Source organism: Podarcis pityusensis, assembly GCF_964106645.2.
Source record: "Podarcis pityusensis genome assembly, chromosome: 9".
NCBI lineage: Eukaryota > Metazoa > Chordata > Lepidosauria > Squamata > Lacertidae > Podarcis > Podarcis pityusensis.
In genome coordinates, this window is record NC_138034.1 from 32,130,591 (window position 1) to 32,156,652 (window position 26,062).

Sequence of the window (26,062 nt, forward strand, 5' to 3'; positions counted from 1 at the left end):
TTGGACAGTAGCTCTTCAGAAAGACTTAATTGATTCCTATTGGGTACCAGTCATTTAAAACAGACACAGACATCTGTGTGCTGTGAAGGCAGCAGTCTTTACCCCAGTAGAGAGAAAAAACCCTGGCAACAAATAGGCAGTTGTATTTAAAGGCAGTCTGCTGAATAGTAACCCAACAACAACCATCCCTTTTCAAAGCTTCTGCAAGGGATCCCTACGGTCCAGATACTAATTGTGCAGCGTTATCCCTTGTCATTGCACGTTGCTGGGCGGAGATCTGCCATCTTCCTGCACCCCCCCGTCCCAAGGTTACCTACAGGAGAAAGGGGAGTGTTTCCTAGTGGTTAAGCCTCTCCCGCCCCCCACCCCACCCCGGTGCCCCCTCTAGGTCCTGCGAGCGACCTTCGGCGGCTGCGGAGAGGAGGGAGGAGGAGGATAGTCGCATTTTCACAGCAGCTTGGCTCGACCTCGAGCATGCTCAGTGGCGCTCTGACCTACTTATGCACGCCGAAGCCGGGGAGTTCTAGGGCTGCCGCTTTCACTGCGCGAGGGAGCCGGCGACGGCGCTGCGGCTTTCGGGGGAGGCGCGCAGGGCGCGCGCGCGCGTGGAATGCTGCAGCGTCCCGACGTTCCACGGTGGAACCTTCGTGGACACGCCGGCGTTCCAAAATCGAACGCGTCGCCCGGCAAGCTGCTCGAGGCGCAGCGGCGGAGCTCGTAAGAAGGGTTGCGGTCCAGAAGCCGGGACTGCAGGAAGGAAGCCGCCGCTGCGAGCACTCCTGTATCCCATTCCCTTTGCCGTATCGCCGGGCGCAGTGGCGGCGAGTAACGTCGGGACGGTGATTTGCAGGTAAAAAAAGAGAGAGGAAGAAAAGTGGGGTGGGATGGGGAGAGATCGCCTTTCCAGCTACGCTGACGCTTACTAGCGAAGTGAGGTGGGGGTGGTTGGAGAAAGAGAGAGAGAGAGAGAGGTGATGTTTTCAGGAGAATGACGGCTCTGGTCGCTGTTTGTTGCAACTTGTAGGAGTGTGGCGCCCGAAACAGGTTTTGATGGGGATGATGAAACCGTGGAAAGTCGACGTGAGACTCGGGCAGGGCTTCTGCGGTGCCAGAGCAGGGAGCTATTTAATGTGTCACATTGATCTTACCGCCTTTCTTCGGGCGAAAGCGCTCCAGGCGATCTCCATGCTAATGCAGCCGCCTACCTGGGAGGAAACGAATCCGAGCTCAGTGGGACTTACTTCTGAGTAGACGTGTGTCAGGTGGTTCTGTAAGAGGCAACGGGATAGGAAGGGGAAAGGAGAGGAGGAGGTGTGCTTCTGTTTGCTAGCAAGATTCATTTGGTCTAAGTCATATGGGAGTAAAACATAAAGAAAATGAAACTTTTTAAGAGAGTGCATCTGAGCATATGCAGAATTTTGCGTGAAGAAGAAGGACTTCCAGGCCAAAAAAGGCCCAGCAGGCTTAAGTCACAATCCCTTTCTTTTAAGGAATTAAGGATTTTTAGAGTTGGGGCTCCCAGCATCCAAAGTAAACAGCATTAGCAGTCTAGAGATTGCCTTGGATTTGATACCATTGGTGGATATATTTGTGAGTGAGAGAACCTCAAATCCCATTCACCTACCTCTGAAATTTTTCTAGGAACTGGGTCCTTGAACAAACTAGACATAAGGATGATATTGTGTTGCCTTTGGAGCACTTGTTTCTGGGAAGGGGGTCTATCAGAGTTGACACCAATGAATTTGGAATGTTTCTTTAGTCTCAGGCTGTGTAAAGGAATGCCCAAAAGGCACATTTAAAGCACACTCAGAGCCCTCTCCAAATTCCTTGCACTCTCGTTTGCTATGGGTTGCTTGGAACTGTAACTCTCTGAGGGGTGAACTACAGTGCCCAGAATTCTTTGAGGGGGGATGTGTTTTCAGTGTGCTTTAAAAGTATAGTGCATGCACAACCAGGAAAAGAGAAATGTTCAGGGAGGGTTATTTAGTAAATACTGAAATGGCCAAGTACAGCTCAAAGGCCTGGAGTGAGTGCTTTTGATGGCAATCTGTGTGTATGCGACTTGGGGGTTGGGGAGCGAGTTTGTTTCATGCCTGCCTGGGAGTGTTCGGTGGAATAACAACGCAATGAAAGTGTTGCAAAAGAGAGAGATAGAAACAATTCCATCAGGTAATTCTTGGAGTCGGGTATGATGCCATGGCTAGAGCAATGTTGCACTTTGTGTTTTGAAGTTCCTTTTGTTCCTTTTGCCTCGGTGCCCAATACAGTACATGCCGAGCTGATAATTTGAACTTGGTGTTTAATTTCTCATCCATTTCTCTGAAGCAGTAAATGCAAGCAAATAACCTTTTCAAATTGGGATTTTGCAAAAGTCCTTGAATTTAATTTAAACTGTCTGCTATCTTTCAGCACTTTTAATTAAAGGTGTTTCTTATTAGAATAGTTCCACAAGATGCTTATCTGGATACTGTAAATGGCCTAAAGGAGCAGCCATGCATTTTCATGCTTTTCATAGCAACCTGACATTATCCACTTCAACAGTACAAACCCTGCAATGAAGGGAAATCGTGTGAAAAAAAAGCAGACAAGAGCATCCAACTCATTCCTATTTCATTTGTATTATATAAACTTCACATGTGACACTATACATTTCTAAAGCTCCAATAATATTGTTGGATCTTTCAGAGAATGAAATGCAACCTTTTCAGAACCTCCTCCCCACACACAAAAGATAACTTGTCCAATGCTGCAATTCCAGAACCACAAGTCTTCCCCTTTTTCAAGGTCATGTCCTCTCTTTGTTTCAGAGGTACAATATCTACTTGGCCTATATGAGTTCTCGTTTTTGATGTACATCAGTGCAACATAGTTTTTTTTATCAATGAGATTGAAGCAGCTGCCTTTGTTAGATTAGACAAAGTTTATCAAGGCCTGTACTCTGATTCCAATAGTGGCCAGCCAGAGCTCTCCATTAATGTAAGGAAACAGGCATTTTTTGTTATCTCTCTCTCAACTTAGGGGAGCTGAGAATGAAGCTTTAGCTCAGTGGTGGGTGGGTGCTTGCTTGCTTGTTTTTCCAGAAGAAGGTCTCAGGTTCCATTCTTGGCATCTCCAGGTAGGGCTGGGTAAAATTCCTGCCTGAAACCCTGGAAATGCCTTTCAGATATTGCAGACAGTTCTAAGCTTAGATGGACCACTGGTCTAACTTGGTATATGTTCTTTCCTATTATTGAACACAGAGGCTGCCAGCATGTTTTTAGCTCCCGTAAACGTGGGAGCTGGACCAGTGTGATTGCTGCCTTCTTTAAGGTTGTTCCTGCATCACCCCATCTACATCAGGGATGGCAAACCTGAGGCTTTGTGGAAGTGGTTGGACGCCAAGTCCCACCACCCCCAGTCAACATTTTTATACAGTATTTAAGCAAAGTTGGGGCACATGGTAATCTACCACGCCAGCAATGTCCTCTCCAATTTTTTCTAGGTAGCAGTAATGTGTACATTGGACTTATAACTTGAAAGTTTCCTTAACAGGCTGCACCAGTCACTGGATCACCATGGAAGCAGCTTTCCCACGCAACTGATCTACTGTCTCATATATGAGCCATTCTCTCACTTTACTTTGTTGGTGTTACATGTATCTATTTTCATCTGATAAACACTGGAGGAAATTTAATATATATCTTGCTGCTGAGCCCAAATAGTAGTCCACAAGCAAAACGTGAGCAGGAACAGAGAACCATATAATCCCAATGCACAATGTAGCCCTTAAATCCACACTGTAGGCCATAGATGCTCAATAGATTGAAAAAGCAAGTAGCTCCCAATCTACCTATCCCACAGAGCTTGGAAAAGCACTAAAGAGTTATTGCGAGCATCTATCATAAGAACAAAATCATACAGAGACCTGTGAAGAAGAAATTGCATCTGAGAAGCTGGAGCTGATGGCAGTTCTGAAGCAGCACAGAGTCGCCATGGTTTATGAGAGCAGCAGGGAAAATTACAGGTTGCACCCAGGAAAAAGAGGGGAGAAGGGTTCGTGTGGTTCATGCCTTGGGCATGGGACATTTTGCTCTCAGTGTCCAATCCACATGCAAAAGCTAGCCTGACTGTCAATGGACTCTGACTTCAACACAGCACAGCAGCATCCTCCACCTACTTGAAAGCAGCAAGCTAGTTTAGGGGATGCAAGGCAGGCTGTGTGACACACACAGCTCTGTCCTTGAACACCTTGCCACTGCTCCCCGTTCCTCAACATTTGCCACCTGAAGCAGCTGCCTCACTCTGCCAAGTGGTAAGAAATGAGTTCTAGGGCTTGCATTCCTAGCTGCTTCCGGAACATTAGTACACAGCTACCATCCTCACTGGGAAGCCACAGCTATTAATCTTTCCCGCTCCCCACATAATCATCACATAGGAAGTGGACCTGACAAGGTAAAGTAGCCGACACAGGCCATTACTCTTCTTCAGCAACTGTAGACCTGGTTTATGACCCACACCAACATCTTTCCAAAGTCAGAGAGTTGCTTACAGCCCATAGATATTGCAAGGCCCATCCTGCTGAGCCTGAGATCCGGTGTATTTCTTAAACAATGGCAACAACACCACTGGGGGTAGCAGATCAAGGATTATAGAAATCAAAAGAATTATATATGATCTTGGCAGCACAAACCGTCATTGCAACTCAGTGGAAAACAGCCCCAAATCTTGCACTGGATGCTTGGTATTGCTCACTCAGGAGTATAGCTATAATGAAGAAAATCACACATAATTTGAGATTTTGACATGGACTAGAACCTCCAGACCCTTTTTATATGATTTGGCATTCCTTGGTGGCATATACAGTGGAGCCTTAATTTTCAAGACAAGCCTTGTCACAAACCAGGCAGATCTGGAACTATTTGATACCTGATCAATTTGATAGTCTTTACTTGAACTTTTATTTTAACTCTTCTATGTGCCTATTTTAAAGTTTTGTTTTTCATCTTTTAATTGTTGTCTGTTGTTATAATTGTTATCTCTGTTTTATACACATTATAACATGAAATAATTAAAAAACTTTTTTTTGAAAAGGATTATAGAAGTGAAGCAAGTTTCTTGCCAAGGATGTGGGAGACCCACACTGTAGATCTCTTATTATAAGGATCCACATAAACCTCAGTCTGTCCCTGCAGTCCCTTGGTTTTCATAAAATATTAGCAACGGCTGTGATTTTGTTCAGATTTAGCCCCAATTAAACTGTGCTCATAAAAAAGCCATTGTAGCCACTTCACTATAAATACCTTGTTGGAAAAGAGCTGAGAAGTGCTGAGAAGTGTTTTGTTTACAATGTAATAACCAATGTTTGGGGACTGGATAAAGTATGTCCGTATACAACAGCTTTATTGTCCAAAAGTTCTGGGTTTCTCCCAGATGCCTTGGCACTTCAGTAAAAGAGACTGTACTGTCTTTGCCCATGTTAAATAATAAAATCATTTTAGATAAGCATTCATAGGCCTAGTCTGCAAGGAAAAGCTTGAGAGAAAAGCTTGGATAAAACTAGAAAACAAAATGAAATGCAGAGGAGAATGTGAAAACTTTTCATTTTATAACTCAAAAGAAAGCATTATGCATAGGCCTGTGTGCAAATATGGGGGGGTGTTAAAATCCTGCTGTTTAATTAATTTGGGGTTCTTTCACCTCAATGAAATGTAAATGACCCACTTTGCATCCTTACATTAAAGTGTTAGGGGTGTTCTTCATGTATGTATTCTGAATGTGTTTGCTCCAACAAATAGAAAAGTATTGTTGCCATTTCCTTTGGCAAAGAGCAAGCCCATGAGAAATGCTTTGGTTGAAAATGTCTCTGCTTTGTGTTTAAAAAGATACAGAACAGGTCTATCAACAGCTATTGGCCAATCCTGTTTTAGCTAGCTAGAGCTTACAAATTCATAGTTAGCATGTCGCTGAATTCTTGTTGCTTGTGGGTGGGGGACAAATAATATGACAGCATTGCTGCCTTCAATCCTGTTAGAGGCCTTCCTGGAAGCTTCAGGCTCTGGGCCATCTCCAGCTATAAAGTCACTTCAAACAGCATTGCTACTACAGGTGTAAATACACCCTAAGACTTAATTCCCCCCAAACTATATGAGGATTCCTGAGTACTTTTGCAAAGTCCATTGCTTTCCTAGAGTTCCAAATCTGCCTTCATTCCTAGTACAGCCTCAAAACTAGTAAATATATTAGTTTTGTCATGCTAATTATTGACTTACAACAATTATTCTAAAATTGCAAGTATTAACTTGCTCAGATTAGATTTAATAACTGCTTATGAACTGCTTCTGATGTTTCAGAAACTGGTCCTAATCACAAAACTGGTAATCAACCTCCTTGTATCTATCTTATGATATTGGAATGAGGAAAGACCATTCATTAACACCTGGTAGTTACATGTGCCCCTGGGGTCCTATGGGTGGAAGGACAGGATATACATCAAATAAATACTAATGATAATTAAAAAAAATAATACATGCAGCTTACAGAAATAGGTCTACGCCCTTAAGCCCTAGATATTAGAGCTGAGTTGAAGGTTCTATCTCAGAACCTTTCTTTTGAAGATTTGTGTATGGAGAAGTATGTGTAGGTAGGGAATGGAAAGAAATTTAGGGAGATTTTGAAGACTGCAGATCAACAGATGATGCAGTTCTGCGAACATAGAGTGGGCTTGCCATGTTCCTCCATAAAGCCTCACTTGGAGCGACACTGACTAAGGATTGAGAAGAAATTCAACTGAGTGTGTGTTTAAAGGCACAGCTACCTAATTTGCACTTTCAAAACCGCATGTGAAGCAAAACACAGCCGCCTTCAAAATTCAGACTTCCGAATTTTGCAGTGCAAGTAATGTGTACAAAAATGCACATACTAGGATAATGTGTGCAGATGTTAGTGAAGACAACACACAAAATATATCTCTGTTAGGAAATTGATTTCCAAAAGTGTGTATATAGTATAAAAAGATACATACAAACATGTTCAGATAAATTCACACTAAAATATTGATGAATTTTCAAGTTCTTTAAAAATGCAAAGTGATGTGGTGAACTGAACTTAAAACGAGAAAATGAGAAACTGATTGGTACCGAAATTAACAGATTAGCCTATCCTTCTGACATAGTGTCATTCCACTGAACATTATGGGTATACATGGTAACTGGCCAGAGAGCTGCTGCTGCTGCTACAACAGCAACACTGAATTATTACTATTATTGATTAAATTTGTTTGTTGCTTTAGCTTGCCCAAGGCAACCCAAAGCAACTTGCAAACAAACAAGGCAAAAACAAAACCCACACAGGTACATTGAAACCTTTAAAAATATTCGGTTGTTGTTTAGTCGTTTAGTCGTGTCCAACTCTTCGTGACCCCAAGGACCAGAGTATGCCAGGCACCCCTGTCCTCCACTGCCTCCCGCAGTTTGGTCAAACTCATGCTGGTAGCCTCAAGAACACCATCCAACCATCTCGTCCTCTGTTGTCCCCTTCTCCTTGTCTTTCCCAACACCAGGGTCTTTCCAGGGAGTCTTCTCTTCTCATGTGGTGGCCAAAGTATTGGAGCCTCAGCTTCACTCTAGTGGAGAGTTTTGATCAAACGTGATCCACCTGGAGCAGGAACTGGCAAGCCACTCCAGGATTCCTGCCAAGAAAACTCCATGGACAAAGACAAAAACATTCTACCCACTTCTAATAGCCCACAGATAGTTAAAGGCCAAAAGCCTGGTTATAAAGGAATTGTTTCGCATGACACCTAAAGATATATAAGAAGTGGGGTATAGAGCTTCTGCTCCCAGGAAACTAAAAATTCATATAATTTCTTCCCATCCCCAAACAAATCCCTGAACACACCCCTCCACTTTCACCACCTACGAATGGGTCTTTGGAAGTGGGGCGGTATTGTGCAGATTTGTTCTCTCTCCTTTGTGAGTATCAGAGCCTTTTGTTGAAACATTACCTTTTATGAGAACTACAAACTGTTCAGTGAATTAAAAAAAAAAAAAAAAGCTTGAGGGAAATGTAACACTATTGTCAATAGTAACACTTCGTGGTCTTGTAAAAGGAGTTAATCGCTTTTTTAAAGAATGTGTGCAAGTTCCTTAAGAACAGTCTCCACCTAACAACCAGGAGGATTATAAATGTTTGATTAAGGATGTTTGACCTGTAGGCCCAAGTCAGAAATACGCTTGCACCTTCGATTGAAATAGTGATAGCACCCAAACCTGTAATTTGGGATGACCTTGCTGAACCCTTGGGTTCAGTTTCTGTTGCAATATTTGCCTTTTCCTTTCCCACCCCAGCCTGGGTAGCAGGACAGAGAGGCCTCGCACTGAGTCTTTGGTTAGGCCTTCAGCTCTGCTACTGCAGTGCCCATCTTAACATAAGGACCAGTATAGGATGCTGTTTTGAATGCTTGCAACACAAACCATTGGAAATGTAGCTCTCGTTATTCTACTAAAGGCAACAGACGCTGAGGACTATATTTACTATGAGTTGTATTCAAAGTAGCACTAAGTGGCTGGGGCAAGCCAGTCAGATGAGTGGGGTACAAATATTATTATTGTTATTGTTATTGTTATTATTGTTATTATTGTTATTATTATTATTAAGCTCCTTGTGCAAGTGGAACAACTTCTGTCTGCGCAATTGGACTTCTTCCAGTCTCCACTCACCAGCCATAGCTGTCAACTTTTCCCTTTCCTTGCAAGGAATACTATTGGGAATAAGGGAATTTCCCTTTAAAAAAGGGAAACGTTGACAGCTATGCCACCAGCACCCCCTAATTCTGTTCTGGCAGATTCCCCAACACTCTGGATCAGATTTGGGATTGCCATGGGGGCAGGGTCCTGTTGTGGAAGTTGTTCAACTCACACAATTATTCAGTTGAATACTGCCCTATAATTCCAGCTGCAGCAACAACTTAACAGGAGCTCTACCACAAAGCTGCTCCCTCTATTGTTGCTCCCTGGTAAGCTTTTGAGAAAGGAAAGTAGTGGCAGAGGACTTGGAGAGATGGCCTCAAGGTAAAACCCATTGCAAATTATCACTAAGCTGGGACTGTCGATAGCACTTCTGAGCCCAAACACCTCGTTACAGAAGCAGGTCTCCTCCAACCCCATGGCTGTTCTGAAAAATTGGATGGATTGGTGTCCTTTAGTTCTTTGCTTGTTCCCTTTGTTTAAGCTCCTTAAGTTTAGGTATCTATAGCCAGACATGAGTTAATAGCAAGTATGTATAGTAATAATGCAGGAATTACAAATACTCTCTAGACACTGTTAGCCGTCCCTAGAATCTTGTGTTGATTCCTCCATACACTCTGGAGATCAGAGGCCAACAGGACCTATAAATCTTATCAAGGAACCGTGAAACCTCAATATCCCTGATTTTTTACGGTTCTTCTCCCTCTTGCTGACTTTTTTTGTTTCCATGCCCTGTTGATTCTTCTTGCCTATGCAGGAGGTAAGGAACTTTGGGATTCGTTCTCAAGAGAGAGAGTCTTTCTCTTTCTGTATTTCACATCGCAAACTATAGGGTTTCCCCTGGAATACACTCTGTATATGGGGACTCTCTCAGGCCACACCCACCACCAGAGCTGCTTTGCACCTTCTTCTTACATGTTTTTGCCTGTCTGTAGTGTGTCCTTGCACTCTGACCTTGTTTCTTTTTTGACTGGAGGGAGGGAAGTGTAAGTGTGAAGAAACTAACTCACCATACAAAGGTAAAATTCATATGTCTTGCTCCTCCCACTTTCGCATCTGGCCCTTGCACCACTTTCATGTGGCCCCCTGGAAGGCTGACTTGAAAAGGATTTGGACACTGGGCTGAAAATGTTTCCCTACTCCTGTTCTAGAGGAGGGCCTGGTCCAACAGCTCACCAGAATATACTGCTTGCCTTATTCCAACACTGATTTTGATATGGCTCTAGCAAATCCTATGAGATCTACCAAAGTCTCTAGACACCCATATACATAATGGGATATAAGTTTGCATACACGTCCTAAAGCATGATCTACAATTTAGCCTTGTCTTTCTCTTCCTAGTAGCAATGCACTATTGTCCTGTAACAAGTCAAGCCCTTTTGGACACCTGGAACGCAATAAAATGTACCACTTTCCATGTTTGGATCTTGCTTCTGCTTCTGTTTTAGGAAAGGAAGCAAGGAGGACAAGCACACAAAATTAGATTTGCTCCTTATTCCTGTCTCTGACTAATGGCTGATTCATTACGCGCACTGGAAAACAGAAGGGTGTTGTTGCCTGCGCATTGCTGAGCCATAGGAAGCATATGAAATAGGAATAGATGAAAGAGTTCCCTAGCAGGAATTTCTCTAACCACTGAGTGGCTGCAAACAGTTTCCCCTGCATATCAGAGATTAGGGGCAATGGCTTCCAGATCATGGGATCGCTTCGTAAACAGAGCCCTGAGCCCTAGCAGATCTTTTTTTGGAAATTAAACACTGGAAACAGTTAAATGGGGGAGGGGAGAGGCAAGTGGTATGGCAGGGAGGCTGCAGGCAGAAGATGGGGAGAATTAGCCTAAGAGTCCTGATTTTGCATTTCTCTCCTTCATTCTTAACAATAAGAGGGATTTAACTGCCTGATACATATGTGGTGTTAACGTGCATATATTCCACATGCACTGCAGCTTTGAAGAAGCAGCTGTACTCAAAGTCATTGCCTGGGGTATTCTTGTAATGAGTTAAACAAATATCTAATAAAGAGATACAGCTGTTTCTGGAATAATAGCTTTGTGTACCAAGCTACAGAGAGTGGCTTGCCCGCCCTCATAAATAAACAGGGCTTCTAAATAAATCCAGATGATTTATGCAGCTGTCGTATTCACAAGCCCCTCAGAACTCCTCTAAAGAATAGATGAAATCAACCAAGCAAGGAACTAAGTGAACTTTTTTTTAAAAAAAAGACCTTCATCAATATATATATATATATATATATGTATATATAAAATCTTCACCTCAGCTGCACAGTGTTGTTTTTGTTTACCAGATTTTTACCAGCAGAGCAATATTGTTTAAAAGGCATGCAGATAAATTTCAACACAAAAAATCCACTAAACCATTTTCATGCAGAAAAAGTATGTTTCTTTGTGGAAGAACTTTACTCTTTTCTTCTCTTTCTTTTTTATTTCAGCCTTAGCATCGACTCAGATGCTATATAAAGCTCTGGGGACTGCAGCTGTGGGAATCTCTCATGCTTCTGAATCCCCGCCCCCCAGTAATGTTTCCGGACAGCAGCTCTCATCATGTCTGACCATTGGCTATGTTGTCTGGGGCTGATGGAAGTTGGAGGTCAACAATATCTAGAGAGACGCTTGAGACCTAGGGGATTCAAAGATTGCTCCTCCCATATGAACCCACCTGGAATGCAGGGATTGGGCTGAGAGTCATCCCCCCCCCCTTATCCGTGCCTTGAGCGTTATAATTTTATTGGAAATTCAAACACGAAAGTGATTTTTGCATCCATAATCTAATTCATAACCAATTCATATAGGTGATATCTTATATGATATCCAATTCATATAGGTGATATCCAACATTAATCATGCTCAGAGTAGATCCATCAAAATCAGTAGACATGTTACTTAAGTTCATTAATTTCAGTGGTTCTCCTTTTGAGGATGATTAATGTTGGAATGTAATGTGTGATGACATTTAGGGCACAATCCTGTGGTCACTAAGAAGGCATCCCGGGAGCCATGGGATTTTGCAGTGTTCCTTCCCCTGTTCCCCCAAGATTGCCCCCAGGTGGGGCTGGGGAGAGATGAAAGCCCTACAGCTGGAATACCTCTTTCCCCTCAGGCTACCTCCTTTACTACCACAAATTCTCCCTCCCCTACTCATACTAGATTGCTCTGCCCATTGATAGTAGCCAAAGGATAGTCCAAGTTGTGCTCTTTAAAAGAAAATGAAGGTGACACCTTCTGGTTTCAAGACCTGTTGTTACGATCCATATTCTGAAGGCATTTACAAGTCAAAGAAAGATTTTGCTGGGGCCATGCACAAAGAAAAAACTAAGATAGCTTGGCTAACTTCATTGGTACTTGCTACTCCTCAAGTGAGCAGATAGCTAGAGAGAGGGAGGATGTTGGCTTTTTGCACATTTTCTATTCTCAAGGAGAGTCCATATTCAAAGTTCAATACTTTATAAATTGGGAAATTATTATTAGTCATGATGGTAGCACTAATAATTAATTCACGAATCGCCTTTTACAGATCTGTCTCAAGGTGATTTGCAAGCATATAAAAACCGCAAACATATGTTTAAAAACAATACAAAGAACAACCGCAAATAGGGTTTGAAATGAATAACATAAGACAGAGACCTTTTCATTTGGCTGGAAAAACTTGTCGAAATGCAACTCCTCTGCCAATTATTGCAATCATTCATTGCTTTTCAATTGCTGCATGGAATGTGGCTGTGCAAGTATCATAAGCACTTATGCACAGTGCCTGTGGCATTGCTTGTGAAAAGCAAACACAGCCTTCTTCCTGTTCCCATGCCACTTTTACTTAATTGTTAAAAATGTTCTTGCTGCTTGTAGGTCCTCCATTGTGCTATTTCGTAATTATGCAGCTCTCTGATACTTGTGTTTTAAGGGTGCTTCCAGACTGGGTGTCTGTTGTAGGTTTGGTGTTCCTCAGTTTATTTGCTTCTAAAGAAGGCTAACAGCAGCTTGGTTTTCCCCACAGCTAGGCTATACCCGGTCCTGCAGAGATTCAAATCCCTGCTGATAAGGAAATGCAGTATCACATGAAGGCTGCAATCCCAATCCCACTTTCTTGAGAGTAAGTCTCATTGACATTTTTATGATTTGGCAAAATTCCCCTCTTACGCCATTTTTACACCCGAAAACCAGCACATGTCAGGAATTTACCTGACGTATGCAAGCCTACATAATTACACTGTAAATGTTCTAGGGTGGAACTTATACAAATGTAATACCAAGGACAAAAAATGCCCCAATAAACTTGGAAAGCAGAAACTGTTTTGACTTCACAAGCTCATAAGAAAGAAATAAGAGTATCACTCATTTTAAATCCAAATTTACTTTTGTTGTGCTGTTGCGTTTGTTGGGTTGTGATTTTCCAGCCCATATCTATAGGTATAACTAAAATTACTTGAATCTGTGAGCAGATGAAAGAAATGATTATACAGTCCTTTCCCCAAAATTAATGATGTGCCTGAAACAGATTGCTATGAGAGAAGTTATTGCATCTACACTCCACCCAGAACCGGTATTGGAGTGATTAAATGCTTCATTTGCACATTACAACATGTGATTTGTAGATGTGGCAGAGTGATGTGGCTTCAAAGCAAGCAAATTTGACTGCAGGTCCAGTGTATGGTAATAAGTATCACAAAACAGATTTGTTTGCAAAGAATGCACTCATGCCAACTGCTAAGAGAAGTGCTATCTGCACATGAAATAATATGTACCTGGGTAACTTTAGCCTTGATTTGAATGTACCTGCCAATTTTCCTATGATAAACATACAGTACCTTTTGTATTCCATCATGGAGTGGGGGGGGGGGGGACAAATGAGACAAAACAAACAAAACCTGCTGTTCCTGATTGGTAAGACTGGGGGTGGAAATGACCCTGCCTAATATAATCCTATGCATGTCTATTCAGAAGTAAGTTACGTTCCTAGGTAGGAATGAATGGACAGAGTTTCTCATTTCCCCCTAACCAGTTCTCCGCATTTCCTAAGAACGCTTACTAATGAGTGATCCCCATTGAACAGAATGGGACTTAATTCCAAGTAAACATGAAGAGGGTTATACTGTTAGGCTGTGTCTAAGGCTCTACACTCTCTCTAGGAAGCAAGTTCCCTTGAAGACAGTAGATCTTTCTTTTGAATAATGCATAGGGTTGTACTACATCAGATCATCATTCCTTTTTCTGCTTGCTGCAGGGAAGTTGGGAGAGGGGAAGAAAGAGATTTTATTGTGAGAGAAGGTATGCACACATGCATTTTGGCGTAGTAACTTTCAGGTGGGTGCGGTGCTTTGAAGATGCTGCCACAGTATATAAGTTGAGTGTGTTTCAGTGCCTATAATTCAGCTAGCGCTAGTGAAAAGGATGGGGATGGAGAGATCCCAGAGGTGATGTTGTTCAACTATAAATGGCTCATAGAGTTGGAGACAATTGCTTGCTCATATAAAAACTGTGAAAAGCCAGAGAGATCACAGCTACCAATGAGTGGGACTTATCGATCACCCTTTCTAGCCTGTCATTGCCTTGAGTTCACATCGTTGAGACTGCACATTAACCAGTGAACTTTTGAACCCAATGTGTTGCCAGAAGCGGAGCCCATGCTGTACACCCGGGGGCGGGGCCATGAGGGTGGGGCGAGCATCCCAGGGGGTGAGACACCCATGGGGGCAGAGCGACCTGTCCATGGGGGATGGAGCGAGCCACCCATGGTGGGTGGGCTGCTTCCTGGGCGGGGGCAGGGGAAGGGAGCTGGGCCACTTTGCCAGCAGCCTTCCTCCCTTCCCTCTTCCTTTTGACAGCTCAGGGGAGGCTCCCCCCCCCCCCCCAGAAGCAACCACGACTCCCAAGCCTCCCCCAACTTGGGAGTCGTGGCCAAATGTCACCCCCCTCAGTGATGACACCTGTGGCGAACCACCCCCACCGCACCACCTTCTTCCACCTCTGTGTGCTGCATCAGTAAATCCTAATGTTTTGCCTTTCCTTCCAAGCCAAAATCTGTAGGTTGCATATGATAATCTTGTTTAGAAGTACATTGGTTTGGATACTCTTAAAACATGTCTTCATGAAACTTAGAGCCTCCTATGTCATTATAAAGGGTTGCATTAATTAATTTGCAGGGCACAGTACCACATAAAGAGGTGGCCAAGCATTGCTTTGTTGTGTTGGGATTAATGGGAGTGTGACAACATTTTGCTTCCATAACGCTTTCTTCTCTTCATTACATGACACAATCAAGGGAAGGATTACAACTGAGGGCTGTGAAAATCCTCACCAGCCACGGACTTGTTAACCATTTGAAGCTACTGGGCTACCCTAATTTCTGCAGAAGCGTTTTGCAGACCATTCCCTTTGGTGTTTCTGCTTTTGGGCAATTCTCAGTCAGGGAGGAAAGAAAAGCCTCCTGGTCCTTACAGCTTTTGCTCTGGACATCAGCTGTTTGGTGTTTCTTGAAACACTAATACAGGGAGGCAGCAACAGCAGAGAGATGGTTATTTACTCCCTGGGCACATTTTCTCAAGTCCTAGTGTGCTACAGCTGCTTCCAAGGATTGCTGGACTTTTCTGCCCCCATGACTCAACTATTGATAGATTTGTTGCTCTATTAATAATATCAACCACATTGCACTGCTTTAATGGAACAGATCACAACTTACATTCTGGATCTAGTGAAACCTTAATTGCATCGCCAGTAGAGAGGTTTTTTGCTGAATAATTGACTGCTAAAAGGTTATAATAATTCAAATGTGTTTCAGGGCTCTGCCTGCGTTATAAGCTATGACCTCAGCTACATTCTGTCACACAAAAATCATGTGTGCTTAAATATTTTTGCATCCCCCCCCCAAGCAGCCTTTTACACATGTGCTTATGTGATTACCTCTAGATGTTGTAGGATTACACCTCCCATCATCCCTGACCATTGGCCATGTTGCTTGAGTTTGATGGGAATTGGAGTCCAGAAACATCTGGAGGATACCACATTGGCTACTCATGGTGTAAGCAGGTTGGCATACCTGGACTGGTTAAGGACATATTATTCCACTTTCGGTAATGTTCCTCACTCCCATTTGCTGATATTACTTGTCTTATTTTGCAGGGTATTATTTTCTTGGCTCTTAAAATTTCATGGATCGAGGTTAATATTACCCGTGGCTTCTTCAGGACAGTGCACTACACGATTCCTGGCCCATCCTTAAGTCTGCTCTGCAGTGCACAAGAAGACAGATGAACATGTTCAGCCGCCACCTCCTTTTGTACTATTGGACTATCGTACACCTTTCCATCTTGCTAGCAGTCTTGACAGCTGCTGAAGATGTCACGAACAGTACTTTAAACCACACTCATATGCTCTTAGGATCTTTGCCTGTGGTTGTCTCCAGAGTTGATCACATTATAGTCAAAGAAGGTTACAGTGCCTTGATTGACTGCAACGTTCAAGGTAATCCGGGGCCAGAGTACAAGTGGTACAACTCCAACGGCCGTTTGCTGAAGGAAGATGGGAATACAGGTATGTAACTGTGGAGCTAACACATGGTCCGCCTAGTGCAAACATGAGATGCTACAGTTATTGTGTTACATATTTATTTTTAAAAGATATTTCCCACTTGCCTTCCTAAGCAAATTCCCTCACAGGGCAGCTTCCATGAAGTAAAGTACTGTATACTAGGGGTGGCTATATATGAGGACCCCCAAAGCATATTTTTTTTGCTCTGTCCCCCACCATTTCTTGTAACAGTGGCACAAATGTGGCATGAGTTGAGTGGAGAAGTTTAAATCCTTTGACCTAACCCAACACCCTGATAGAATTCAGCTCTCCTCCTTCCCCTGTCATCAGCTGGATCATTTGATAGATTGTGGCCTTTGTGTACAAATAAGAATGTGGGGAGTCTCCCCCACTTTGGGCCATGGTCACCTATGGCACGCAACCCCTGGAGGACTGGTCATGGGCAAAGGTGGCCAAAAATGGTTCACAACCCCTACTGTACACCATAAGCACATAATAACAAACCATCATTTAGAAACAGTAAAATGAAATAATCCATGAAAGTGATGGCAGCAGCAAAGATGAGGTCAACGTGACAATGCCAATAAGTAAATAAAGCGCAGCTGAACATAGAATGTCATTCCGGCACCAGTTCAGGTAGATAGGATTAGAGAACCGTTTTTAGGAATATGTATCAGTTTACAGCACCTGCGCTCAGCAGCACTATATCAGGGCAGGACTTTGGGGCAGACGTCCAGGGCCCTGCCCAGCAGAATGAGCAGCAAGGCAGGCTTGCCACATTTTGAAGTAAGTGGAGTATGGCACATCACCATCTCATTTATTTATTAAATTTAGATCCCACATCTTCCTCTAAAGCAGGCATGGCCAAACTTGGCCCTCCAGCTGTCTTGGGACTACAACTCCCATCATCCCTAGCTAACAGGACCAGTGGTCAGGGGTGATGGGAATTGTAGTCCCAAAACAGCTGGAGGGCCAAGTTTGGCCATGCCTGCTCTAAAGGATCCCGTGTCAATACTAAAACAATACAATTAAAACTCCTTTTTTAAAAACAAAACAGTTCAAATCTCCTAATCCCCTTGAATAGCAGCTGGTGCAGAGCAGCCATGGGAGAAGAGCCTTGCTTGTGGACTGCTCTGGGGCAGCTGGCTGGGCAAGAAGCAGGTTTTGTTTTCTGCAGTCGCTTCCTGTGCAGCTAACTATGCGCAGCAGAAACGGGTTTACACATTTTCTTCCCAAAGAAAGCAAAGGAAGGAACAAGCTGAACTGTGGAGGACAGAATTTCAGAAGCAGCGTAGGAGGCTTACAGCACATGCTTTTGTGTTCTGAGCGATTCCGCTAGAGTTTGAATGACGCCGCTGGGGCTCAAAAGACCTGCAATTTGCAGTGATGTTATTTAAAGCACTTGCAAAGCACCTCTCACTGTGACAGGCAGGAGGACTGCCTGTGGTGTGCAGGGCAAGATGTGCAAGGGCACAGGGGGCGGCCTTGCCTTTGCCACTGCAAGCCATCAGCGTTCCCTGCCCATCTGCTCCCTGCTCATGCACTCTGCTCTCAGTTTCTTTCCCCATCTAGTTGCTCTAACCCAAACAGTTATGTTGCGGTTTCTGGCATTGGGTGAGTGTTGCAGCTCAGTGGGGGAGCACTGACTTTGCATGTAGATGGTTCCAGGTTCAAATCCTGGTGTCTTCAGGTTCAGCAGGGAAGGACTCCTGTCTGAAATCCTGGAGAGTTTCTGCCAATGTGGCCAATGCTGAGCTAGGTAGGTGGTTGCTTTGTCTCAGTATAAGGCAGCTCCCTATATTCCTGAAAGGTTGGGTAACCAGTGAGGAGAAGCGCCTTTGCCAGAGAGCTCCTGTCAGGCAGATGAGACAGTACTTGGCTAGATGAACCAAAAGTCTGACCTGGTATAAAGCAGCTTCCTAAGGTGGGAGAAGTTGCTTTAACCTCTCTCTTCCCCCAGTTCTGCGTTTTAATGCCTGTAAAGGTAAAGGGTAAAGGGACCCCTGACCATTAGGTCCAGTCCTGGCCGACTCTGGGGTTGCGGCGCTCATCTCGCTTTATTGGCCGAGGGAGCCGGTGTACAGCTTCCGGGTCATGTGGCCAGCATGACTAAGCCGCTTCTGGCAAACCAGAGCAGTGCATGAAAATGCCGTTTACCTTCCCGCCGGAGTGGTACCTATTTGTCTACTTGCACTGGTGTGCTTTCGAACTGCTAGGTTGGCAGGAGCAGGGACCAAGCAACAGGAGCTCACCCTGTCGCGGGGATTCGAACCGCCGACCTTCTGATCGGCAAGTCCTAGGCTCTGTGGTTTAACCCACAGCGCCACCCACGTCCCTATTGCCTAAAAATGAATGTATATGAGAAAATCTCTGTTAGGTGCATTTGAGTCTATTTATGTTACTTGTCTAACTGTGCTAAATTGTGTTCCTTGGTTAGAAGACTGGTTCATGTTTCAACTTGCTTACAAAACCACTTAAATTTCATTTACTCGCACAAGATGCATTGGCTTTTGGACCACAGGATGCCCTTCAGGTCAGATGAATTTAAAAGTTCCAAAGGTTGTTCTTACTTCCTTTATTTTGATCACAGCTTGCTGTGCCAGAATGTGCACACAGCCAGTTTAGCCACTGAGCAAGATAAACCATAGCAATCCTGACAGGATATGTTTGGGTTATTGTCTTGGCCCGTATAGAAATGTAATAAAATATAACAATTATTATTATTGTGGAGACCAAACCTATGTGGGTGTTCTGCTTGCATGTAAACCCTATATGTGTGTGGGGATGAAATATGCAAGCTCCACCCCACTCCCACCACTCTCCAGCTTTGGAGAGAGGGCGGGGGTCATGTGATGCAGGGACAGGAGCTTCCATTATTCATGGAGGATCACCCCCACACACACCAAGTTTGAGGGCGGCAGGAATAGCCATTTGGGGACAGGCTTAGCACACTGTCTTTGCATTCTCATGGTCCTATATGCACACAGAATGCCCAAATAGGACTGTTGTAGAACATTATTTCCAAGTTATTTGCAGATAGCATTGGTGCATGGTTGTGATAAAAAAAATATTCTGCTGACACTTACTTTGCTTAAACAAAGGCATTTTACTGATCACTTTTGCGTTCTTTCCAGCAGGGAAATGGATTTTTGACAATGGGCAACTGAACATTACTAGTGTGTCATTTGAGGATCGAGGAAAATACATGTGTGTCGCTTCTAACATCTATGGCCAAGCAAATAACACAGTGACTCTGAGGGTTGTCTTTACCTCTGGAGATATGGGGGTCTACTACATGATTGTATGTCTTGTAGCATTTACCATTGTCTTGATCTTAAACATCACTCGGCTGTGCATGATGAGCAGCCACCTAAAGAAGACTGAGAAAGCGATCAATGATTTCTTTCGGACGGAAGGGGCAGAAAAGCTGCAGAAGGCTTTTGAGATTGCGAAACGCATCCCAATCATCACATCGGCAAAGACCCTTGAACTTGCCAAAGTCACGCAGTTCAAGACCATGGAGTTTGCCCGCTACATTGAAGAGCTGGCTAGGAGTGTCCCGCTGCCCCCTCTCATCATGAACTGCAAGACTATAATGGGAGAAATCATGGAGGTGGTGGGGCTAGAGGAGCAGGGCCATAACTCTGTCAGGCAGTCAGCTGTAGGACAAGAGACTGCTGAGACAGAAGAGATGTACATGATTCCCAACTCCCTAAAGCGTAGCAACTCTTTCACCGCTGACTCAGATGCTTCCTCTCTGCACGAACCACCGCTGAAGATTGCGATAAAAGTGTCGGTCCACCCGTTGGCTAAAAAGGACTGGGTGGATGACCAGTCACACGGCAGTATACAATTGGAAATTAAAAAGGAGAAGGAAGAGGAAGAAATTGTCGAAGCGCCAGAAGAACCTCCTGAGCCGGTCTCAGAGCCTCCCAGTGAACCGAACCCTCCTGAGGCAACTCTGGGAAGCAACACGGACACATGCACTGTTTACGAAAGCCATGTATGACACAATCTTCAAATCTATGCATAGCAAGAATATTAGGTGGAGCACTCTTTAAAAACAAAAACAAAAAGGATAATGTTTTTGCCAATAAGCCTTACCTAAAGACTATCATAGCAAAAGCCTGCATGTATGGATTACTGGGCCCTTTCTTCCTGAGGGTCGAACCAGACATTACGGCTGAATACACGCCATACATTTAAAGCGCATCTCCCCTGCCCCCTCCAAAAAAGAATGCTGGGAAGTGAAATTTACCCCTCGTAGCTACAATTCCCCGCACCCTAAACCAACTACAGTTCTCTAGATTCTTGGAGGGGGTTATTTTAAATGTATGGTATGTACCCACTTAGCATGACTAGCAATCACACCTGGTTGTGTTTTGGTTTTTAAATTTAAATACCACACATGGGATTCTCCACTTTTCGACTTGGGTTGGGAGTCTGGGGGTTTGTGGAACCCAGGAGATTTAACCTTTTCTCTCCAGCCACAACCCCAATGAACCTCTTCCCTACACTCTGCATGTGCAGCATTTAGCAGCAAAAGTTTCCATTGCTGAAAAAAATCTGGTCCCACCACACGTCTGATGCGGAAAGAGGAAACCTTGATGTAGCTGCTAATTGTGCTATGAAAGTCTGGCTCGGCCCTTAGTTTAGTCAGGAGGTTTGTGAAGGAATAATTGCTATTACACTAATATGAATTGCATTTTAATGTTCAGGAGATTTTTTAAAAAGAAAAAATCACAAAATATTTACCTCAGAATTGTTTAGGTCAGCGTTGCTTGTGATGGGTACTTGGAATCCATGTATAGTGCTTGGAAACAGGACTTCTAAGTCTGGGTCCCCAAAGACCCTTGACTTCGGAGCAGGGCTCCTGAAGTCAACGGAACTATTGTTTTGTTCTACTATTGAAATGTTTCTCAGTTTATGAAACACAGCAAAGAGGTTCTCCCCCCCCCCCCCCCGCGGCCTGTCTTGCCTCTTTCTTCTCTGTGACTTGCTCCCTTACGTGTCTCTTGTGACTTTGCTCCCATGATTCTGTAATGCTGTTCAAGAGGGAGCATTTCCCTAGCCAAATGAAAATCTGTGTGGGATGCCATTTACTAGCACTTTGTAGCAAGCAAGAAGAAGGTCAGATGAATTTATTTCATTTGAAAGCAGGCAATTTGTATTTAGAGCATGTGGAGTGGGGGAGGGTGGAGCGGGGGAAATGTCCTTCTTCTTTTGCTCCTTTGGAAGAAAGAGCCCAACAAATGTTGCTCCATGGGGAGGATACACTAAGCCACTTGTTTCCGTTGGAAGAGGGCTATTTGTCTCCAGCTAGAAAGCTTTATACAAACAATGAGTGCAGTCTGGAGCACAGTTGCCCACTTCCCCAGCGATGATGGCCACATGCAAAGGAGAACTTGGCCCCTTGTGTAAGAGAGGACGTTCTACAGGTGATGTTTGTCATGAAGGGACTAGACGCAGCGGTTCTCAACCTGTGGGTCCCCAGATGTTGTTGGGCTACAACTCCCATCATCCCTGAGCTCTGGCCTTGCTAGCTAGGGGTGATGGGAGTTGTAGTCCAACAACATCAGGTTGCGGGAGGCTGCCCTAACCTATGCACAATACTGTTGAATTGTAATGAAATGTGAATGCAGGTCACTGTGTAGCATGGGAACAGCACTTGCAAATCTATGATTTGGAGGGGAATTCAATTATTTGCGCAGATGTTTGGAAAGAAGCCATTAGACCTCTGTGAAGTCAATGAATGTAAATCTACACTGGCATTTATGGGCAGCCTGGTATTGGGCAAGTCTTGAGCTGAAGGATAACTTCACTGCATAAATTATGTGAACGTATTGAAGGATGCAGAATGTAACAATCATAGTGATCTGGTTTATATCTTATTAGTTATAATGTAGGCCCACAGGCGCCAATTGCTGTGGCACAGATGGTCATCTTAGCATAGCTCCAGCAGATTCTACTTCCCAGACGTCACCAAGAAGCATATAGTTTTCCTACAAGATCAACTCTTGCATAGCCAGAGAGTCATTATGTATATACTTTAATAGATGGTCTGTGCTAAGGAAAAGATAGCAGTACATTAAATGTCCACATGAAATGTCTTCTGATCTCACTGAGGCTCCTTTTAGGAATCTCAGAAGAGACCTACTGGATCCAACACTACTGGATCAGATGCAAAGGCGACAAGTCTGTGTGGATGAGTGTACTTGCTCCACCTCCCGTTGTTCTGGTCACTCTCCGTGAGATGAGTGGAGACTGCCCTCTTGTACTTGTGAATTCTCCCTACACATTTTAGAACACTGAGGGATTCTTAAATCTGCAAGGAGCCTCCACAATTACAGGGCAGCCGACTCGCAACTTGTGGAGGATGCCAAGAATGGCAATGTGGGTGTGCCAGCACACACACACACTCCTTGTGTATTTATTTAGTATGCCATGCAAATGTCTTAGATGGGGCTTTTGTTAAAAAGGATTTCTTAAGCTGCCACAAGTTGCATGTACAGTCTTAGCACTTAGATGCCTATTTGATTGCTGTCACTACTCAGGAATTTATAGATCTAAGCAGAGCCTTTGCCCCAAGAAAAAGCTCGGATGAGTTAGAAAGAGAAGTAAATTAACTCAAACGTTCTCCTTTCCCTCTCTGCTTTCAGCTTTTCTTCCTTCCATTCATTCACTTAGAACTCCTTCCTTGTGTGCAGCTATTCACAAGACCTATACATTAGACTATAGCTACTTAACCTGGAGTCACCATATTTAAATCCATGTGACTTTTCCATAGCACATGGTCCAAGAATTAAGCTTGTCCAAAGATTAAGCCCTGTCTTTCATCTATTTACATGTCTGTTAAGTTCGGATGTGGATATACTGAGTGCTGGGCTGCAGACTTCCCATTTTACTTTGTGGAATTTCCTAGCTTCTATATCCCTTCAAGATGATGTTATTTGGGGAGGGGGGAATTTTTTTTGGGGGGGGGGAATTCCATAAATTAGCATTTTAGCTTTGGAATAGTTGTGCATCAGTAACAGACTACAGGCCTATACACACTTAGCATGAGAGTAAATCCCGTTGTACTCAGTGGAACCTCTGAGTAGACATGTGTAGGATTGCACTGTTAAATGCAGTATACTGTAACAGCAAAATGAAATTTCAAAAGGAGCGTAGATGCTGCTTATTGCCTATTATTTTTAAAGGCAATCCTTTTCTTAACAGTCTTACTGTGTTCAGTATTTGATATGCACAGGCAATGAGTCATGCAAACCTCAGACTAGATAAAGTTCCTGCCCTGGAGAGCTTGCAACTGAAAACCAAGATTAATACATGAACAGGAGCAAATGGCACATGCAGCTTATGTTTATTTTGTGCAGCACTATATAAACTAAATGGCAGCAGGTTAAGACAACAAAGGGTCTCCTAGCATTTTAAAGATTTAACCAATTTAATCTTTTGTGCACAAGAATTTACTTCAGCCAATTTGAACCTGTTTCCCTCCAGAAGTTTTGAACTGCAAACTCCCCTCAGCCCCAGACAGCACCTGGAACAGTAGCAGGGTTCATGAGAGTTGTTGTCCAAAACATCTGGAAAGCACAACGTTGTGGGAGGCTTCTCTACATCAAGTGCATGGCGTTATCCTCAGTTGTAAGATGTATGTATTCAGGGGGTGGGAACTAAAAAATGGCATTAAATAGCAATGACGTGCACAAAAGTACCACCTGTAACAGTTAAATTAAAGCTTTAAAATGTATACAAAATAACCATAGTGATCATCAGGCTGAACCAAGCAGCTTGGTTCTTTGACAGTGTCTTGGCAAAGCAAAAACAGAAAGGAACACTTCTCACCATATGTGCTGTTCTTTCCTGCGTTTCCATGTGTCATTGTCGGCTCTTAGCAGGGCTCTGGAATGTGGTCTTAGGCTAAAAGCTCAAGAAGAACCCTTTCCCTGTCAGGTTGAAGGTAACTCCACAAATAAGAGGCTTGAGGAGCTACATCACTGGATTATGGTTTAAATAGGTTGTGCAGGAAGAGCCAATGTGGTATGTCTCCATGTGTTGTTGACCTACAACTCCCTCCATCCCTGATCATTGACCATGGGCCTGATGGGAGTTAAAAAGGTAAAGGGACCCCTGACCATTAGGTCCAGTCGTGGCCGACTCTGGGGTTGTGGCGCTCATCTCGCTTTATTGGCCGAGGGAGCCAGCGTACAGCTTCCGGGTCATGTGGCCAGCATGACTAAGCCGCTTCTGGCGAACCAGAGCAGCGCACGGAAATGGCGTTTACCTTCCTGCCGGAGTGGTACCTATTTATCTACTTGCACTTTGGCGTTCTTTTGAACTGCTAGGTTGGCAGGAGCAGGGACCGAGCAAAGGGAGCTCACCCCGTCGCGGGGATTCGAACCGCCAACCTTCTGGTTGGCAAGCCCTAGGCTCAGTGGCCACCCGCATCCCTCAACAAATTGTAGAGGGCACCAAATTGGCTACTCCAGGGGTTAGTGTCATTTTATCACATCTCAGATACAAAAGGACCTATGACGCAGGCTAAATACTTCCGTGAATGTGCTTAGTCTAAAACAGAAACCCATTCTTGGAAGGGTGAACTAGCTATTGATTCCTTAATGCAGCTTTTTTTGTCTCTTCTTAAAAGATGTGTTCCTGCCCTCTGCTTGTCAGCTTATCTTACAGGGGCTGCACTTTAAGATGCCAGTGTCTGCCTATTTTTTTCTGAATTGTTAACTGTGAGTCTAGTATACCAGGAGAACTTGTGGCTTTGTCATTCTTCTGCTCAACAGATAAATTAAAAAAAATGTACTGTAATGTATCAACAGGTTTTCCTAACCTAAGGCAGCGCGTCGACTACTGCTCAAGCAACTGTAATCAATGTTAAAGTGTTAAGTATTCATTCAAGCCTGAACTTAGAGAATTGCCAACAATTACCTGGGCCAGAGGTGAACAACTACCTGTGGCTCTCCAGATATTGTTGGGCATCAACCTCGGACAGCAAGTCCAGCAGTCAGGGATGATGGGGGTGTTTCTTGTTGTCCATCCTGACTGTGGCTATCCAGGCCAAACACTATTTATGGACTGCAAACCTATGTTCACAGAATGTAGAATTTCTGCATTTTCCTCGCTGCAAAGAAACTGCTTGCACTGAAGCTAATGTTGTCTTCATTATTTCAGGACAAATGTAATGAACATGAGTATTCTGCTGCACAAATGCGTAATTGCCGTGTCTTGATTTTTAAGAAGAGCACATGCTGAGATTTTTTTAGCTGACTGGCAGTAACTGGGATACAGACACAAGTTAATTACAGGAAGTTCACACAGAGGGGGTGTTTTCTGCCCCCTCCCACCCTCAGCAGACCTTGTGTTCCATGAAAACATCCTTTCTGAAAGTAAGTTCAATCAAAGAAAGTTACCTGTTTTTTTCTTTGCCCAGCAGCTCACCCTACAATCCATTATGAGAAAGGATGGCACCCTCTGAGGCCCTTCTCTGGGTACCCCTCTGAGAGAGGCTTGGAGAGTGGCAACAAAGGAGAAGGCCTTTTTTGTTGTAGCCCCGCTGCCTGTGGAATGATCTCCCCAGTGAGGCCTACCTGGCACCAACACAGCTTTTTGGTGCCAGGTTAAGATTTTCCTCTTCTCCCAGGCATTTGATGGGATATGATCCAACTGGGTTAAGGTTCCTGACAAGGTTCTCCTCACCCCTTGTGAAGATTGGTGTTTTTGTATTGATTTGTTAAATTCTGATGACCATTTTAAACAATTTTGTATGTTTTTTTAAACTTGATTGCACAAGTCA

The 26,062-nt window shown here is 43.8% G+C and overlaps 1 protein-coding gene across 5 annotated transcripts; it reads left to right on the plus strand.

Annotated features, from left to right (window-relative positions):
* Positions 1–465: 465 nt before the first annotated feature.
* MFAP3L (microfibril associated protein 3 like) lies at positions 466–25,477 on the plus strand. 5 transcript variants are annotated; one of them, XM_081021741.1, is made up of 4 exons: positions 475–850; positions 15,640–15,759; positions 15,853–16,263; positions 19,395–25,477. In XM_081021741.1, the coding sequence occupies exons 3-4, from the start codon at positions 15,981–15,983 to the stop codon at positions 20,267–20,269; spliced, it is 1,158 nt and encodes a 385-aa protein (XP_080877867.1). In that variant the 5' UTR covers positions 475–850; positions 15,640–15,759; positions 15,853–15,980; the 3' UTR covers positions 20,270–25,477. The 5 variants fall into 5 exon arrangements, with proteins under 5 accessions (XP_080877870.1, XP_080877867.1, XP_080877866.1 ...); XM_081021744.1 differs by lacking the exon at positions 15,640–15,759 and having other exon boundaries at positions 466–850; positions 19,398–25,477; XM_081021740.1 differs by lacking the exon at positions 15,640–15,759.
* Positions 25,478–26,062: the final 585 nt, after the last annotated feature.